Raw genomic sequence first — 18,474 nt, 5'->3', positions numbered from 1 at the left:
CTGCATCATCCCCAATCTCAGACCCGATTCTCAGCACCACCGAGATGGCAGAGCAGGGGCTGTCTTTGCTGCTCTTCACTCCCACACACCCCCACGCAGGATGTGCCCACAAGGTGACTGAACAAACAGGTGCACAGGGTCTAAGGGGGTCCCACGGAAATGCCCCACCCACCCACCCGCTCCAGTGGGTAAGGTCAGCCCCATGCACAGAGTCACTCCCTAGTGTGGGTCCCAACCACCCACGGGTTTTGTGCTTCTATCACAGGCTGGAGATAGAGTCCTCCAAACCCAGAGCTGCAGATCCCTATAACTAAGAGGCGTTCTACATCCCCTTCCTGGGCCCCACCAGGCGAGACAGCAGGACAGGGGATGAGTGGGCCCCAGCTCAGCTAATGAAGCACCCGGGGCCCACAGCCTGGCCCAGAGGCAACTCTGCAGGGTCCTGACACTAAGCTCTGTCCTCCCTCGCAGCTCGAGCTCCCAGCAGACCCTACGCCCACAGGAGCACGCCCAGCACAGCACCTGGCCAGGACTGCTGGGAGGGCGGTGGCAGCGCCCCGTCGGGCCCCAGCATGAGCCTCCTGAAGGAGCGGAAGCCCAAAAAGCCGCACTACATCCCGCGGCCGCCTGGGAAGCCTTTCAAGTACAAGTGCTTCCAGTGCCCCTTCACCTGCAATGAGAAGTCACACCTCTTCAACCACATGAAGTATGGCCTTTGCAAGAACTCCATCACCCTGGTGTCCGAGCAGGACCGCAGCCCCAAAGGGCCCAAGGCCAGTGGCCTGGACCCCAAGCAGCCCCACCCCCCGGACCCCACAGCCAAGCCCCTCCCCCACAGCCTGCCAAACTTCGAGCCCCGGCTTCATGGCCTGGTCCCAGACGACACCAAGGAGAACCTGGAGCTACGAGTACGGGGGCCCCACAAGGGCCCTGGACCCAAGTCTGCCCCCCACAGAGAAGTGGCACCTCGGAGCCCTGTCCCCGACGCGGCCCTGAGCGCCCCACCCCTCCTGGACAGTGCAGCCCGGCCTTCTGCCTTTGTGCCTGTTGGGGAGCACAGGCTCAAAGGGCCGGAGCGTCCCGAGGCCCCTGAGACAGCAGCCCTGCCCAGTCCCCCTGCCAAGACCTCCCCCTTCCACGCCAAGTCGGCCTTTCACGCACCAGGCTATCCCTGGAAGGCCGGCACACCCTTCCTGCCCCCTGACTTTTCGCAAAAAGTGCCATCAACCAAGGGACTCAGCGCCATGTCCCCGTTCCTGCACCCCACCGTCCCAGAGTACCCACCCCACTTCTATTCCGAGCATGGCCTGGCTACCATCTACTCGCCCTACCTGCTCACAGGGGGCACACCGGAGTGTGACAGTCCCTTGGTACCCGTCTACGGAGCACAGGACCACAGACACCTCCTGCCCCCGCCCGGGCCGCTGCCCACTGCGTATGACCACTACCGGCTCCTCCAGCAGTACCACTCAAGCCTGTCACTCCCATACGGCTTCTACAGGCCCGAGCCAGCCCTGTCCTCCTACGGCCTCCGGCTGCCACCCCTCCCAGGGATGGCCCGGGACCCGGGCCCACACCTCCTGGAGGAGGCCGCCCTGCTCTACCCGGCCTCCAGCCCACCCAAGCTCCACACCAACTCCCACAAGAAATATGCAGAGTTTGAGAAAAAAAGTCCGACTCCTGAGGCCCAAGAGTCTTCCAAGGAGGGGCAGAGGGACGCAGAAGGGGCCAAGATGAGCCCCAGAGCAGGCAGCGCAGCAACGGGCTCCCCAGGAAGGCCCAGCCCCACCAACTTCACTCAGACAGGCCAGCAGGGAGCCTCCGACCACACACCCCACCCACCTGAAGAGAGCCCCACCACCTCCCAGCCCACGGGCCACAGCCCCAGCCAGCCACACCCCCAAGGTCTGGCCAGCGCAGCTGAATCCCCACACAGGTAAGAATGGTCCTTCGGGGGCTAGAGAGATAGAACAGAGGGCAGGGAGTTGGGCCTGCATGCAGCCTACCCAGATCCCCTCCCCAATATTCCGATGGTTTCCTAAGCCAGTCCACGAGTGCCACACAAGAAAGTAAGCCCCATAGGTGTGGCCAGAAACACAACCAAAGCTCTTTCCTTTCAAACCTCCCACACCCCTGGCTGTGCACCAAGCTCAGGTCCCAGCAGGGTCTCTCACACTGCCTCTCTCTGCTTCCTTTTTCTAGCCTTGATGGTGCACAACCGGACCCCTGGGCCCAGTCAGGGAGGCACAGTCCAGATATGGAACCCTCCCCATCCAGCCCCGAGGACAGCTCTGGGATCACTCCACTGAACCTGTGCAAGAGAACAGAGCACAGCCACGGCAGCAGCAGCCTTCGCGAGCCCCAGGACATGCCGCTCAACCTATCGGTGAAGGACGCCTGCAATGCCCGCACCCTGCCGTCCTTTCACAGCCCCCAGCCAGAGGTGGAACTTGCTGCTGCTCCTGCTGCTGCTGCTGCTCCAAAGACAGAAACCGAAGGTTCCGGAGACGAGCCGAAACACCCCAGGAGCAGCCCCACCAGTACGGACTCGGATGGAGCGCCCTCCACAACTCCCAGGGGGAAGGCCAGGGACACCCTTGCAGTGGACAGCAGCGAAGAGCAGAAGCAGACGGCAGCCGTGGCCCTCTGCCAGCTGGCGGCCTACAGCCCCGGGAATGTTCGGCCAGGGGAGGGCGAGCCCCCACACAGCCCCAGCCCCAAGGAGAGCCAAGAGGCTCCCAGTGATCTCAGACCCAAGGGACAAAAGAGGACCAGTCCAAGGGAAGCGGGAAAGTCCCAGCAAGGAAGCAAGAAGCCAAAGGCAAACGGCACAACCCGGGTGTTCACTCTGCGGAAAAGAACGCGGCTGTCCTAGGGTGACTCGAGGCCCCACACGGCAAGCCGGACACCAGTGTGAGTGCTGGCTGGCCCTCCAGTGCAGCTTCCTTCCCCATCCCGAAAAAGTGCCAGCTCCCTCTGCCTCTGTAAAAGCTTGTTTTCTGTAAAAACAAGCCTGTGTATACAGAGGAGATTCCCACCCAGTGTGACAACAACCGAAGGTCTCATTCAAGGACCAGCTTCCAGTGGCATAAAATGTCGAGCAAGGAGTGCCAGGGTTCAGCAACAGTATCCAGGTGTGGGCCGTCTTACACAACACCTCCAAATCCTGTACAAACAGCTTAGCACTAGAATAGTTTTAGTCCCTCTCCCATTCGAGACAGGCACATGTGTACAATATGCAAAACCAGAGACAGGAAAAGGTCTTAACAGCATCGGCATTGAAATACTGCATGTAAAAATGCTATGATATTAGGACTGAATAATACACAAACATCAAGAGGCTATTTATACATATAATTTATTTCCGTTGGGGAAAAGGCTAGTACTGGTGAAGGCATTGTCAACGTGCTTTCCTGTAATGTTACGATGGATATCCTGACTCGTGTGGCCTCGTTTTCCACTTCCTAATAGGATGTACTATATTGTTAATTTTCCAATAAACTTCTAGGTGAACCTTAAAGATACATAAAATGCAAACAAAGAGACACTGTGTTATACTCTAAAGTATTTTGCCATGACAAATCAACTGGACCAAAAAGTTTAGTACTGAAGCAATACATGAGTGCGTGTGTGTGTGCGCGTATCCACAGGGAAAGTGCATGTGTCCGTATAAATATGCTGGTATGAAGGGTGTGTAGATAGGTGAGTGCACGTGAGTATGCAGGTCCATAAATGTCGGGCGTGGCCATGCATGTCTGCCGTGTAGATTATATGTGTGCAGGTGGTGTGTGTGAATGCATGCGTGCACATAAGAACACAGATGAGTGCAAGCGTGTGAGCAAATGCACACTTGCATGCAGACACAAACGCACCTGAATGCATGTGTGCCCAGCGTGTAATATGCAGGTGAGTGTACATGTATGCACACACAGGCACGATGCAAGTACAGAATGTGACTGAGTGTGGAGCACGTAATGCACCAAGCTGGCACCGCAGGCAGCACCCGTCGATGCTCTGTCAATCAGTAGAGCTTGTTTTCCCAGGAGCACCCTACAGACCCTGCAGTGCCCTGTCCCTGCTAGTGACCCTTCCAGCCACCTTTACTCCCCTTGCCAGCAGGGCTTCTAGAGCAAACCTGGTGGCGGTGAGTCTGAGTAATGCTCTCCAAGAGGCTACATCAAAGGTCCCAGACTCCAAGTCTGCTTTCCTACAGAATGCTACTTTCTTTTTTTTGGGGGGGTCACACCCGGCGATGCTCAGGGGTTCCTCCTAGCTGTCTGCTCAGAAATAGCTCCTGGCAGGCACGGGGGACCATATGGGACACCGGGATTCAAACCAACCACCTTTGGTCCTGGATCGGCTGTTTGCAAGGCAAACGCCACTGTGCTATCTCTCCAGGCCCATGAATGCTACTTTCTTATTGTACTCATCCACTTCCAACTCTCAACACGCCCCCAGCATGTTAACATGTTGGTTTGATCTGTTTTTGGGCCACACGTAAGGCACTCGGGAGTTACTCTCAGCTCTGTGCTCAGAAATAATTCCTGGCAGGCTCAGGATGCCGGGGTTCGAAAACCAGGTCAGCCACATGCAAAACAAACACCCTATAAACTGCTACAGCTGTGGCCCGACTCCCACTTCTTAACCGAGGGCAGATTAAGTCTGTGGACCATGGATACACTCTTACCTGTGACAAGACAGAAAGCAACTAGGTAGAACATTCAGAAACGTCTCTGAGAGCAGGAAGGGCAGCACATTCGAGCAGACATGGTCAAGATGAACTTCCTATGAAGGAATTCCTAACGGGGGGATGGGGGGGTGTATCTGGATTCCTGGACAGACCAAAGAGACACGTCTTTCATTTTTGAATGACAGGATTCGGGAAGGTGAGTAACACTTTGCACCAAGCTCTATGTATATAAGACTAATTCCAGGTCATAAGAGGAAAATAAAGGGGACGAAGTGATAGCACAGCGGTAGGACATTTGCCTTGCACGAGGCTGAGCAGAACAGACTAGGGCTCAATCCCCAGAGTCCCATATGGTCCACCAAGCCAGGAGCAATTTCTGAGCACATAGCCAGGAGTAATCCCTGAGCATCATTGGGTGTGGCCCAAAAACCAAAAAAAAAAAAAAAAGGTGGGGGGATAAGGAATGTGTGAGGCTGCTATTATCAATGACCCCAAAAACACCCACGGTACTCTGGAGCTCCACTCTAAGGTGTGGGCCCACATATTACTGACCAACTGAACACAGTTTGGGTAGTGGAGCTGGTTCTGCTGTTTGCACAAACCCATAAGCTTGGACAAAGAACAACACGGTGACCTCTGCTTTCTCGTCAGTTAGAACCATCAGGGGTACACAGCAGAGGCTGAGCTCCAGGCTTGGCCAGAGCCCCAGAGGCCGAAGACCAGCTCTGGTCCTGCCTGACCCACTGAACACAGTCCTTCTGGGTCACAGCCCCAGAGACTGAGAACACTTTCTTAGAGTTCCCTGCAACAAAATGCAAGGAGGCCCTCCCACATCGAGCCTGCCCCTCTGCTCCAGAGAAAGGGAGGGAGGCCCAGGGCTCCAGAACAAAATCCATCTGGCTGAGGAAGTCTCAGCTGTTCCACTGAAAGCTGCAGGTGGCTAGGAGTTCTACTCCTTGGTCCACCCAGGGCCACGAGCACCCTGGCTTGGACTCAACCCTGCTTCTGCCTCAGCAGCAAAACACCAAGGCGCCTGCTGCTCCCTCCCTGGGGAGAGGGTCTCTGAGCTAACATACCCCCCCATCCCAGGGCTTACTGAGATCTTCTAGCAAAGTCCCTAAACATTTCATGCCATCTTAGTTTGGCTTCTTCTAGATGCCCCAGAGGAGGGCTGAGGCTTGAATGCTAGCCCTGGATCATGCCCAAGATTAGGCAGGAAGGCAGCCCCAGAAAGCTGAGATCTAACCAGAGACATTCAGCTTCTAACTGGGGGCCGATGCGCCAGGAAGATGCTGCTCCTGGCCTGAACTCTGGGTCCGATCAACTGCTAATGCAGAGAACCAGATACAGACTCCACCAACCAACCTGCAAGGAGCCCAGACCTCTCAGAAGCTCCTGTTGGGAGAGCATAGGACCTAATTTCCAGAATTACCACTTTAGGATATTCAAAACATGCAGAGCACATACTTTGCACAAGGGAGCCCCGGTTTCAATCCTGAACCCACATGATTCCCAGTAACACAAATATGGCCCCAAAACTCAACAAAGAAAAGGTATGGGGGCCGGACAGATAGCACAGCGGTAAGGCATTTGCCTTAGATGCAGAAGGACGGTGGTTCAAATCCCGGCATCCCATATGGTCCCTGGAGCCGGCCAGGAGCGATTTCTGAGCATGGAGCCAGAAGTAACCCCTGAGCACTGCCGGGTGTGACCCAAAAACCAAAAGAAAAGAAAGAAAAGGTATGGGGAAGTGTTGGAGAGAGAGCATGTGAGGTACGCATAAGGTACACATGTAAAAAAGTACAGGACTTGGCATGCGCTGGCCCAGCGATCCTGAGCACAGCAGGGCAGCTGAGCAGACCTAGGTGTGAACCTGCAGGCCTTGAGTACCACCGGATGGTCCTGGCACTACAATGCACAGAGTACCAACTCCTCAGGCCTTAGTGTCAAGTATTGGCCCCTATGGTCAAGATCTAAGTCCCACCTGGGAGGTATCAAAGGAAAAGCATGAGCTACAAAGGAAAAGAAAGTGAAGGCCTCGCACTGGAGAGATAGCATGGAGACAAGGCGTTTGCCTTCCAGGCAGAAGGACGGTGGTTCCAACCCCGGCATCCCATAGGGTCCCCGAGCCTGCCAGGAGCGATTTCTGAGTGTAGAGCCAGGAGGAACCCCTGAGCGTTGCCGGGTGTGACCCAAAAAAACAAAAAAAATAGAAGAAAGTGAAGGCTGTCTGCAGGAAAACAGGCACCAAAACTATGCCTCCCACAACCGTAGAAAACAGGATCGGAGAGCCACGGTGTCTGTGCCAACACAAACACCACCAATGAGACAGAGACTGCTCTGCTCCATGAGCCACAGGTACAGAACAGGGTGGCTGTTCAGAGACACGTCCAAGGAGAGCCACAAGCAGATGAAAGAGAGAATCAGGACCTCGAAGACAGGGCAACTGAAATCATCTGGTCTGAAGAGCAGGAACAGCCAGAACCAAAATGAAAATGACACTGCCTGTCACTTCAGGGGACCACTGGGCCCGGCATCATCCTACACGAGCAAGAGACGGCCTGTTCATCCACCAGGCACAGGACAGGTTGCGAAGAAAGGCTGGCTCAGGCAGAGGCACTGCTGGGCAGGCAGCACCCTGTGCCAAGTGCCCTCCACACCCCCTCCAGAAGCAGCCCCTGACGTGACTGATGGTCAGCACACTTGCCACAGGCAGGGAACAGCTTCAAGCCGTGATGCAATGCACGCATATGCCGTCACTCACTCTGTTCTCACACAGGCAGGTCCTGTCCAGACTGCAGAAAAGATGACTGAAATCACAGAAGTTAGTGTCCACGACCTTGGGGAAAGCAATGACTTCTTAGACGGGATGCTGGAAACAAGCCATCCAAGTGCTGGCCTGACAGACTATAAGATCCCGGGTTTGAAGTGACTGACCCAGCAGTTACAGATTGGGAGTCAGGACTAGTCCTCGGACTTCATAAGGACTCACTCCACGCACACAACATTCCCGGCACCTGTGTTTCCTATGGGCAAAGGGGCAAGGAGATGTTTCTCCGAGGAGCACATCCAAGCGCAAGAGTAAGCATCAGAGAGCCTACCCCAGCAGCAGTGTGGAAAAGTGGGGTCGGAGGCAAGCATGGGGGGATGGGCAGGGGTCACCTTAGTCCGTCTGATGCCCCACCAGAGCAAGTCACTGCTCACACAGCACACCCACTCCAAGTTAGCCTCAGCATGGGCCCTCTGCCCACAAAAGGCAGCTCAAAGCTCACAATCGCCAAAAAGTGGAGACTGCCCAAAGCCCAGAGGATGGGGAATGAAGAGGTGTGGCAGAGCCCATGGCTGGATCCTGGCTGGCAGCAGTGAAGAGGCCTGAAAAATAGCCTGCCAAAGGTGCCCTCTGTCCTGGAGCATATCACAGCGGGACCCAGCAGGGGCCAACTGGGGGACTGACTGCCTCCCATACGAAGCTTACAGTGGATAGATCTGCTCTATGTGACACCCCATGTGCCACTCTGAACACCCCACAATGCCATGTATGAACTGCAGAAATTCTACTTGAAGTCAGCTACCAGCACAAATGGCACGCCTGTTGATCCTGTCTCTGAGAAACACCCAGAAGACAGAATTAACAGCTGGCCAGGGGCTGGGGAGAGGGGTAGGCCAGAGACACAGCACAGGCCTGGCTCATTCAAGGGCCTAAACACACCTCTCCCCACTCCAACCCAGGCATCATCAGGTCCAGTTCCTATAAAAACAAGGGGCGAAGAGAAAGCACTAGAGTTCAAACTACTGAACGCAGCAGACCCTGGCAGAACTTGAGGCACCACATAGGCTCCGGAGCACCACAGGAGTAAAAACAGAAACAGAAGCAAAGGGGCCAGAGCGGTGGCACATCAGGTAGGGCATTTGCCTTGCAAGCGACTGACCTAGGATGGACCGTGGTTTGATCCCTCAGCGTCCCATATGGTCCCCTGAGCCAGGAGCATTTTCTGAGCGCAGAGCCACAGGGTGTGGCCCAAAAAACAAACAAAAAAAAAACAGAAGAATGTGAAAATAAAAACAAACAGGCTGGTGACTGCTCCTCAGTTTGGTTTTTCTTTGTTGTTTTTTTTGTGTGTGTGTGTGTGGTTTTTGGGTCACACCCAGCAGTGCTCAGTGGTTATTCCTGGCTCCAGGCTCAGAAATTGCTCCTGGCAGGCATGGGGGACCATATGGGACACCAGGATTCGAACCGATGACCTCCTGCATGAAAAGCAAACGCCTTACCTCCATGCTATCTCTCCAGCCCCTGCTCCTCAGTTTGAGAGAGACAGTGCGACTGATCTAAAATGGAAATGTGATGGCTGAATACACTAAAACCACTGCACTGTACACATCAGTGCATGAGTCACCTCTCAATAAATCTGCAGGAAAGGGCTGGAGGAATAGCACAGCGATAGGGCTTTTGCCTTGCACTCGGACAACCCCGATGGACCTGGGTTCGATTCCCGGCATCCCATATAGTCCCCCAAGCCTGCCAGGAGCAATTTCTGAGCGCAGAGCCAGGAGTAAGCACTGAGTGACACCAGGTGTGGCCCAAAAACAAACAAACAAAAAAACCTGCAGGAAAAAAGCCAAAGGAGCAAGACACTGTGGGTCTAACAGCATTTCATCTCATGCTTCCATGCTGTGTGCAAAAGCATCACCTCTAGGCCCACCGTCCAGAGCTAAGGAGGGAGGCACACACCACAGCGGGACTCTGGACTCCAGACCAACCACCAACCAGGGTAGCCCTCTGGAATCTCTCCTCGTCCCAAACAGGGGCACAGGCCATGACCCCACCCACCATATCTGTGAGGCCACAAGCTCTAAGTTCAGGCAGCCTCTCCCCATACCCCCAAGCCTTTCTCAGACCCCTGGTGTCACTTGAGCAGAAGTTACTCCACACCCAACACACAGCGGTGCATGGCCCCTAAGATGCCACAGCACCCCAGGGTGGACAATAGGGACAGGGAACTCTTAGACAAGGAACGATCTGGGCTTTAATGTCCTGGGAGGAGCCACATGCAGAAGATAGAAGGGCTGGTAGGAAACGAACCCAGCATGTTCTCTTCCGAGAGGGACAAATGTGAAGTAAGAGGGCAGTGTAGCTGTAGTGTGAGCTCTGGAGCCCCAAGGGGAGATGGCGATGAAGAGCCCAGTGCCACACAGCTCAACAATGGCGAGCTGGAGCGTGCATGGCTGCACTCACCATCCACGAGGCGCGACGGGAGCAACAGGCCTCTTCTGCCCAGTTCTGCCAACGCCAGACACCCACCATGCCAGGCACTGTCGGTCTCCTGGAAACTGAAAGAACAGAGAGCTGAGGCCTCAGTGCTCCCAAACAGTGAGCACCTGCAGGGGATGGAGACCCCACAGCACCGGCCAGGCACTGGCCACAAAGAACAGGGCCCGCCAACCTAGGGCTAGAAGGGAAGAGGCAGGGAGGAGCACAGCTACTTAGGTGAGCAAAGTGTGGCCAAAACTGGAGAACAAACAGGCACTTGGAGAATTTGTCACACTGTGAAATATGAATTTTAGTAAATAACTGGAATGTGGGCCCGTCAGCTGCAAACAAAACCTGTTATTCAACAGAAACTCCTCTGCATGTGGGCACAGCCCTGGAACCTAGGAGGGGAAAGGAGAATCTTTCGTAGACTGAGGCTGAAGAAACAAATACGAGGACTCGTGTAAGAGCTTTTGCCTATCCTGAGCCAACACTGATGCAAGGACTGGAGGGCACCCCCAACCCCATCAGAACTGGAGTACTCCTAGATCCAGGCTCCAGAGCTGGAGTCCCAGGCCCTGCACAGTGAAGAGTCAAAATACACACGCTGTACCTAATGGCCCAAGAAGCAGTGCCCATGTGCACGCAACACTCTCAAGGTGACCCAGTGGCCCAGCCGAACAGCAGCACTGACTCCGCTCCTCAGAGTGCAGATGTTACACATGAACACCAACATCTGCACACTGACATGGTCAGCCCTGGGGGAAGGGCCCAGCCAGGCTGCCCTATAGGAGACATGGAGGAGAAAGGGCCCCCCAGGAACAGCACCCAGCCCCAATGGCTGCCAACAACAAGAATGTAGCCCCCTCACCCTCGCCAAGGCCAAGTGGAATAGGGCCAGACACCCCCAACCTGACATATTGTAGCACCATTGAGCCAGGGACAGGCAATCCCTGCAAGCAGCTCTTGAGTGAGTCCCGTGCCTGGCAGACAAGGTGGAGCAGGAAAGGGAAAACAAAAAGAAAGGGAAAGCAAAAGGGAGCATGGGGGGTTTGGAGATAGAGGGGGCACAGTGACAGGCACAGGGAGAGGCCGTCCTGTGCAAATTCTCACACAGCCAAGAGCTCACACTAGTGAAAGCTCACATAGTGCCCCACTGGTTGCTCATAATCCAGAAAGCTCACACTTCGTGTTCAAGCTCCCAACTGCTCACACTCATCTTCCTGACTGCTCTCTCTCCCGAGCTCACACACTTAATACTCATATTCCTGATTGCTCACACTCCTGAGAGATCATACACTGTGGATCTCACCCTCTCTGACACACATCTGTGAGCACACCTGTAATAAGACATTCAGCCGGTCTCTGGACCAGACGTCTCGGGCTCAGTCCCAAAGCTGCACACCTGGCCACACCCACCTACTGGCTGCCCTGTGCAGCTCCAACACCAGCTTCTCAAAGGCTCAGCCAATGAGACCTAAGCACTGCTTTGTTTGACCACTGCATTGCAGCCCAGTAAAAGTGAATGGAGCTCGGACTTTGCCCACAGTGGCCACTTCACAATGTCCCTGGCAACCAGGCACAGATCTGGAGCTCCATCGTCACAGAAGGTTCAGACAAGTGAGGGCCTGGACATCACACTGACAGCCCATCTTCTCTAAGAATAAACATACAGATGCTCAATGCTGTCTTTTCTCTTTTAACTTTGTTAATGTAAAGCAGCTCACGCTATACAAAGTGAGCCAGAAAGCACTCCAGTTCTCCCTCTAAAGAAGAAAGCAAGGGCCCGGAGAGATAGCACAGTGGCGTTTGCCTTGCAAACAGCCGATCCAGGACCCAAGGTGGTTGGTTCAAATCCCGGTGTCCCATATGGTCCCCCGTGCCTGCCAGGAGCTATTTCTGAGCAGACAGCCAGGAGTCACCCCTGAGCACCACTGGGTGTGGCCCAAAAAAAAAAAAACAAAAACAAAAAAACAAAGAAGAAAGCAAGTCCCTGCAGGGGAAGCAGTGCAAACCCGAGAAGCTAGTGCGGACAAACAATTCCGCCCTGGTGTCCACATACCTGAAGCAATCCAGCACAGACCCCACCACGTCATCTGCCAGCTCTCTGGGCAGCCTTCCCGCGATCCGGCCGATCCTAAAACAAAGGAGAACTCCATGGGCACAGTGTAGGCACCCGTCCATGAACTCAGCCCACAGCGGGTGCAATGCAGAGCCTGATGCACATGAGCCTCTGCTCTGCTGCAAGCAAAGGAAGGCAAGTGCAGGGGTGAACATTTCCTACCCCGGACTGAGAGGCTGGAGATGCCACACAGAAACACACAGGGCCTCCTGCATCCGCTTCCTCCATGAGCACCCTGGCACAGATTCACAACTGCCTGGACGGGCTAGACTGAACTGGGGGCATCCTGAAACAGCCAGGATGGCAGCCAGCACAGGTCCATGGGCTCGACAAGGCCTGATCCCGGGGCAGCATGAGAGACTTGCTCTCTGCCCAGGTGAGCCAAGGACTAGCATCAGCCTGCTGGAGCCCGAGTTCAACAGGACCATGTGGCTCACGCCTGTCAGTGGGCTGTGGTAACAAAAGAAAGGCCAAGGCAAGAATACCAGGGGCCGGAGCCATACTCTAGTGGAAACACATTTGCTTTTGCACATGGCTGACCCAAGTTCAATCCCCGGCATCTCATGTGGTTCCTTGAACATGCCAGGAGTGATCCCTGAACACAGAGCCAGGAGGAACCCTTGAGGGAGTGGAGGGTGGGAAGGAGGAAAAGAAGGAGGGAGGGAGGGAGGGAGGGAGGGAGGGAGGGAGGGAGGGAGGGAGGGAGGGAGGGAGGGAGGGAGGGAGGAATTAACAGCAAAGATCATAGAGTTGGATTCATGTGCTCAGACACATGGACATGACCAGGAAGGAGCAGGAACTCAACCTCCGGAATCAGCTTCAAACTAGAATCTTGCAGGCCAGGCAGGTAACTCAGTGGCAGAGCACATGCCTTACAAGTGTGAGGACCTGGAACTGACCCCTGGAAAAAAGGATCTCTAAAATCACACTCTTGGATCCAAGAGATCATACAGCAACTTAAGATGCTTGCCTGGCACGTGGCTAACCAGAGTTTGATCCCTGGCACTGCATAGGGTCAGAAACCCTAAGCACCACCAGGAGTAAGCCCTAAGCTTAAGGGTGTAGTCTCAAAACAATCAACTGGTAATCCAATAGAAACCTGGGGCCAGAGCAGTAGCATGTTTGCCTTGCACGTGGCCAACACCGGATGGAGCCCGGTTCGATTCCTGGCATCGCCTGCCAGGAGCAATTTGAGCGCAGAGCCAGGAGTAACCCCTGAGCACTGCCAGGTATGGCCCAAAAACACCAAACAAAAGAAAGAAACCTGGAATCAGAGAGTCAGCACAAGAGCAGGAGCTTACCTTGTGTGTCAGACCTAGGTGCAAAACCCAACACACCGACAACGGGAGAAGTATGTCTGCCCAGCATGCCCAAGGCCCAAGTTCAATCCCTGGACCCAAGTACTGCACTGCAAGTAGCGCTAGGAATGGGCTAGCACCTGCTGAGCACTGCTTAGAAGACCCGGTAACAATAACAATAACAATAACAATAATAATAATAAATCAAAACCTAGGGCTGGAACAATGCCACTGTGGGTAGGGTGTTTGCCTTACAGGCGGCCAACCAAGGTTCAAACCCTTGGTATCCGATATGGTCTTCCACGCCTACCAGTGCAGAGCCAAGAGTAACCCCTGAGCACCACTGGGTGTGACCCATAAACAAACAAAAAAAAAACATTGGACCCTAAAGCAGTAACTTGTCTCTCACAATTTCTCTGCTGACCCCACCTCAGTCAGACTTGAACACCACTCCCGCCTCCCCCATCCCCTGCGGGTACCTACCCTTTAGCCGCAGACCACCGCACGATAGTATCCTTGTCCTTCAGCCCGCCCAGCAGCTGCTCTGCAAGTCAAGGAGAAAGGTCCTAAGCATTACCCACAACTGGGGTCTAGCCACACCTCTAGCTTGCAGCCCACCCAGCACAGGAGCAGCTCAGAACCACAAAAATGCTAACATGAAGGGGGCTGGAGAGATAGCATGGAGTTAAGACATTTGCCTTACATGCAAAGGGATGATGGTTCGAATCCCAAGATTGTCCCCCAAGCCTGCTAGGAGCAATTTCTGAGTATAGAGCCAGGAGTAACTCCTGAGGGATAACAGGTATGACCCAAAAATAAAAAAAATTTTTTAAAAAAATGCTAACATGATGAAAGCACTTCCTTCTGGTTTTGTAGGGAGTCATGAAAAGGCCCTTTCCATGGTCACTGTTTTAAGAACATATGCCCCCCCCAAAGAACAGCAGTAAAGGAGCTGGTCACGAGACAAGCAGGGTGCAAGCCGCCCTGGCTGCGGGAAGACCTTCCTAGGCTGAAGTAGAGACCCAAGGACCCTGGGAGGAGCCAGATTTCAAGATCAGGGCCCTGAGGCCTAACAGGTGGGCCCTTAACCTAGGGCACCTGCCACCCAGGAAGGCCAGAACAGACAGCAGGGGGACAGGTATGAGGGCACATGTCAAGGCTGGGGCCCCAGTGTGTGAAATGGTGTGAGGGAGCAGGTGCAATGAGCCGAGCTGAGCAGGACAGCAGGAGGCCAGGAGGCTCAGGGAGGGCAGGGGCGAGGGCGGCCCACCCAAGGGCTCACACACCGATCACACTCTCCACCTCCTCAGGGACATCACTGTCATCCTCCTCCTCCACCTTGGGCTCCTCTGGAGTCTGTGCCAGCCCCAGATCGTTCTGACTCTGGCTGGGTAGCTGCAGGTTGGCAGCCAACAAGCGGCATCCACGCTGGTACCTGCAGGAGAGCAGAGGCACCTTAGCACAGTACCATAACTGTAGCTGGAGGCCAAGTTCCTGCCAAAACAGTGACCCAGGGTCTCTGCAATCTGAAGGGCAGGCACCTCCTGGGTCTCAGGGGAGGATAGAATGGGTCTGCAGGCTCAGAGGAAGACAGAGTGTGTCTGCAGGCTGTCTCTCCCCACCCAGCAATAGATGAGCCCTGCAGGGTGAGAAGGCAGAGACAGGGCTTGGAAGGCAGCACAAAGGCACTGCCAGCCACCACCTCCTGAGCCTATCAGCACCCCTACTCTCAGCAGCCAGGCCCAACCCCAGTACTCAGAAATGGCTATGGCTGAAGCTCCAGCGCCATCTCCCCACGGGCCACGGACAGACTAGCGACTGGCTAAGGGAAGGGGTGGAAGGGCCGAGTCCCAGCTAGGCACCTCAGTACTGCTGGGGATGAGAGATGTGCACTGAACAACTGCAAGGAGGTGGACCCAGCCTGCACTGATGCCTTGTGCATCTCCAGAACTGCAGATTCCACTGCTGCTTCCACTGCTAAGCCAGTCTAAAGACAGGCCAAAATCACCCAAAAAGCCGGTAATCAGAGCCAGAGCAGAGAAGCTTCTGCAGGGGCTGCCACATAGTCCGCCAAAGCCCACAGTCTGGGGCACTCACCTCCACTTGGCCACCCTGGGTCTCAGGAAGGTGAGGCCCAGGCGCTGCACAAGCTTCACCCCCAGTTTCCGGAGCAGCGTCTGATTGCTCTCAGGGAGCCTGCAGCCGTCTAGGCAGCGGAGCACAATGGCAGCTGCAACAAAAGCACATGGCAGGCGAGCGTCAGGACATCTTCTGAATTCCTTCTGCAGTGTCCCAGCCACAGAGGACCACCAGACCCAGAGGATGGAACCTCGAGCACCATCAGCCTATGTCTTCTGAAGTTCAGGCAGATGGGCCGAAGAGTTAGTGGAGTTGCCTTACGTGCTGCCAGCCCCAATTCAATCCCAGCACCAAACAGGGTCCACCAACCTCCACCAGCTGTGATTTCTGAGCACAGAGCCAGGAGTCAACCCTGAGTGCCATCAATTGTGGCTCAAATGTTCCTCCCCACCCAAAAATAAAAATGTCTAGGCTGGTTGAAGCTGCTCAACTTTCTCCCTGCAATATGCAGCTACAGGAGAGCAAGACCAGCAGAGCTGGAAAGGCTAAGCCATTCTCAGCTGGAAAGCCCCTGTAAAGATGTGTGACGGGCACTAGAAACCACACATGGGTCTTGAGATTCTGGAAGATACTGGGGAGGCTATGTGACCAGACATACAGGCCAAGTCCAAGGACAGGGACTCTGCAAGCAGAAAGATGGCCCACAGGAACCTAGAACCTAGACCTCCCACACAAAGCCTGGAAGCCAGACCACTCCATACTTAAGCACAGAGAACACATAGAAACCCAAGAGAACAACCTCCAAAACGCTTGGGAAGGGAACATGCTTGATCATATACAAGCCACATCATACGCACACTCACCAGAAGGCAAACAGTCTTCACGTTTTCCGTGCTTGAATATTTGTGCCTGTGGGGGGGGGGGGGGAATATCCCTATATAAATGATGCAGGTACATTCACAAATTTAAAACATAAATTATCAAAATAAACCATTAACTGATTCCAAATCAGAGACCAGAGCCTCTGAGATCTAGAAAAAAAACTGATAAGAAAACAGGGGAGGGCCCGGAGAGATAGGATATCGGTGTTTGCCTTGCAAGCAACCGATCCATGGACCTAAGGTGGTTGGTTCGAATCCCAGTGTCCCATATGGTCCCCCGTGCCTGCCAGGAGCTATTTCTGAGCAGACAGCCAGGAGTGACCCCTGAGCACTGCCGGGTGTAGCCCAAAAACCAAAAGAAAAAAAAAAAAAAAAAAAAAAAAGAAAAGAAAACAGGGGAGGGGCGGGCACAATTGTACTGGAGAGGAGATTATTTGCCTTGTATGTGGATGACCCAGCAATCCTCAGCATCCCATAGGGTTCTCCCAAGCACATAAAGAGTAATTCCTGAGCACAGAACCAGGAGTAAGCCCTGAGCGCCAACAGGTATGGTCCAAATACAAAAAAAAAAAGAAAGAAAAGAAAAAAGAAAACAGAAGAAATGGTCTACAGTGCATCTTCAACAGGAAGACAGTGCTGAGGTAGCAGCTGCTCGTCGACCCTGGAGAGGATGAGTCACTGGTCTGCAGGGCCCGTGCCTAAGCCAGGACCAAGGCCTTTCATCTCGGCACAGGAACTAACCAAGCTTTCCTGGGGCTCGTCTTCTCCCTCTCAGCCCAGTCTCAGAGCCTGGCACCCATGAAGAGGCTAATTGGCTTCCATCCGGTGTCCCCATTACACTACCCTGTGCCCAGTGCCACCCAGACCTCAGTACCTGTCTGCGCTTAAGGCTGACCTGCGCTTGCTTCTGGACAACAAAGGACTGTCCCAACCTTCTGCCCAAGAACCAAGAGCCCAAGCACAGGCATTGAGAGGGACTGCGAGAAGCATCTCTTCCTCCACAAGCAGAGCAGAGAGGTCTCGCAAGAGTCAGGCTAAGCGTATGCCAAGTGATAGCACAGCAGGGAGAGCATTTGCCTTGCATGTGGCCAACCAGGGTTTAATTCCCAGCCTCCCAAATGATCACCCAGGCCTGCCAGGAGTAACCCCTGAGCACTGTTGGGTGTGGCCCAGAACCAAAATAAATAAAAAGTAAAGAGTTCCCCCCCTGTGCCACCCACCAAGCATGCTCCACGGTACCCCAACAAAGCGTGTACCCACAATCCCAGATGAATGACCCCGAACTAGAGCACTAAGGCCAGAGTAGCATACATGACACACTGGCCACCCTGTTTCACAAAACAGCACAATGAAAGGCACAATGGAAGTAATGTCTACTGGACAAGGGTCACTGACACTGAAGGAGAGATCAGGTCCTGATGGCTGGGTACCCGATGGCTGCACTGGACATTACGTGCTCCAGAGTTCTCCTATGTCAGGCCTGGGCCGGGACTCGGGGAACCTAGCAAAGGGCCAGCGGTTCTTAGAAAGAACAGATTTGCCCCAGACAGCCCTGTCCTCACTCCTCTTCCCAGGTCCTCAGACCTTTCACCACGCCCTCAGTCCCCAGCCCTCCAGACACTCTCTCCATGGAGCCTCCAGCACATGAAATGTGCCCCTCACCAACCCCACACTATTTGTTGAAAAAAGTAGGGGCAGGGCCCGGAGAGATAGCACAGTGTTGTTTGCCTTGCAAGCAGCCGATCCAGGACCTAAAGTGGTTGGTTCGAATCCCGGTGTCCCATAGGGTCCCCCATGCCTGCCAGGAGCTATTTCTGAGCAGATAGCCAGGAGTAACCCCTGAGCACCGCCGGGTGTGGCCCAAAAACCAAAAAAAAAGTAGGGGCAGAGTCCAGCTCCCCCAGCACCCCGGCCATGGGAGACCAAAGGGCACCAAAGGGCAGCTGGTCCCCCATATGCCATACAGCCCGAAGGGATCAAGTGAAACTCTACCTAAGTGGTTGGTACTGCTTTGTGACTCTGGCTCCTGCCTGCCGGACATGGCACATACAGGACACATGGAGGAGGTGGTGAGGATCCTGAGATTTGTGAGGCTCCTGCTGCTAGACAGAAGAGGTGAGGGGCAGGAAGACTGGGCACCAAGCCTACCTGCCCCA

The 18,474-nt window shown here is 54.5% G+C and overlaps 2 protein-coding genes across 2 annotated transcripts in view; one reads left to right on the top strand and one right to left on the bottom strand.

Moving 5' to 3' along the window:
- The window catches only part of TBCD (tubulin folding cofactor D), a 97,398-nt gene that overhangs the window by 53,529 nt on the left and 25,395 nt on the right, over positions 1–18,474 (bottom strand). Inside the window, exons 8-13 of the mRNA XM_049768824.1 lie at positions 16,301–16,346; positions 15,456–15,588; positions 14,645–14,793; positions 13,842–13,902; positions 12,001–12,075; positions 9,924–10,018 (exon numbers count right to left, since the gene is read on the bottom strand). Coding sequence (XP_049624781.1) covers positions 9,924–10,018; positions 12,001–12,075; positions 13,842–13,902; positions 14,645–14,793; positions 15,456–15,588; positions 16,301–16,346 — 559 coding nt within the window. The remainder of the gene's footprint in view (positions 1–9,923; positions 10,019–12,000; positions 12,076–13,841; positions 13,903–14,644; positions 14,794–15,455; positions 15,589–16,300; positions 16,347–18,474) is intronic.
- ZNF750 (zinc finger protein 750) lies at positions 573–2,875 on the top strand. Its single transcript, XM_049776169.1, has 2 exons — positions 573–1,936; positions 2,203–2,875. The coding sequence occupies exons 1-2, from the start codon at positions 573–575 to the stop codon at positions 2,873–2,875; spliced, it is 2,037 nt and encodes a 678-aa protein (XP_049632126.1).

Source organism: Suncus etruscus, chromosome 1 (assembly GCF_024139225.1).
Source record: "Suncus etruscus isolate mSunEtr1 chromosome 1, mSunEtr1.pri.cur, whole genome shotgun sequence".
Classification (NCBI taxonomy): Eukaryota; Metazoa; Chordata; class Mammalia; order Eulipotyphla; family Soricidae; genus Suncus; species Suncus etruscus.
The sequence above is the reverse complement of the archived record's forward strand: the minus strand, read 5'-3'. Positions and strand labels throughout refer to the sequence as shown.

What these genes read in the sequence shown, in the direction of transcription:
- ZNF750 (XM_049776169.1), top strand. Translation starts at nt 573, where the DNA reads ATGAGCCTCCTGAAGGAGCGGAAGCCCAAAAAGCCGCACTACATCCCG. An exon ending in GCAGCTGAATCCCCACACAG is followed by an intron (nt 1,937 to 2,202) that starts GTAAGAATGGTC and finishes TCCTTTTTCTAG; the next exon opens with CCTTGATGGTGCACAACCGG.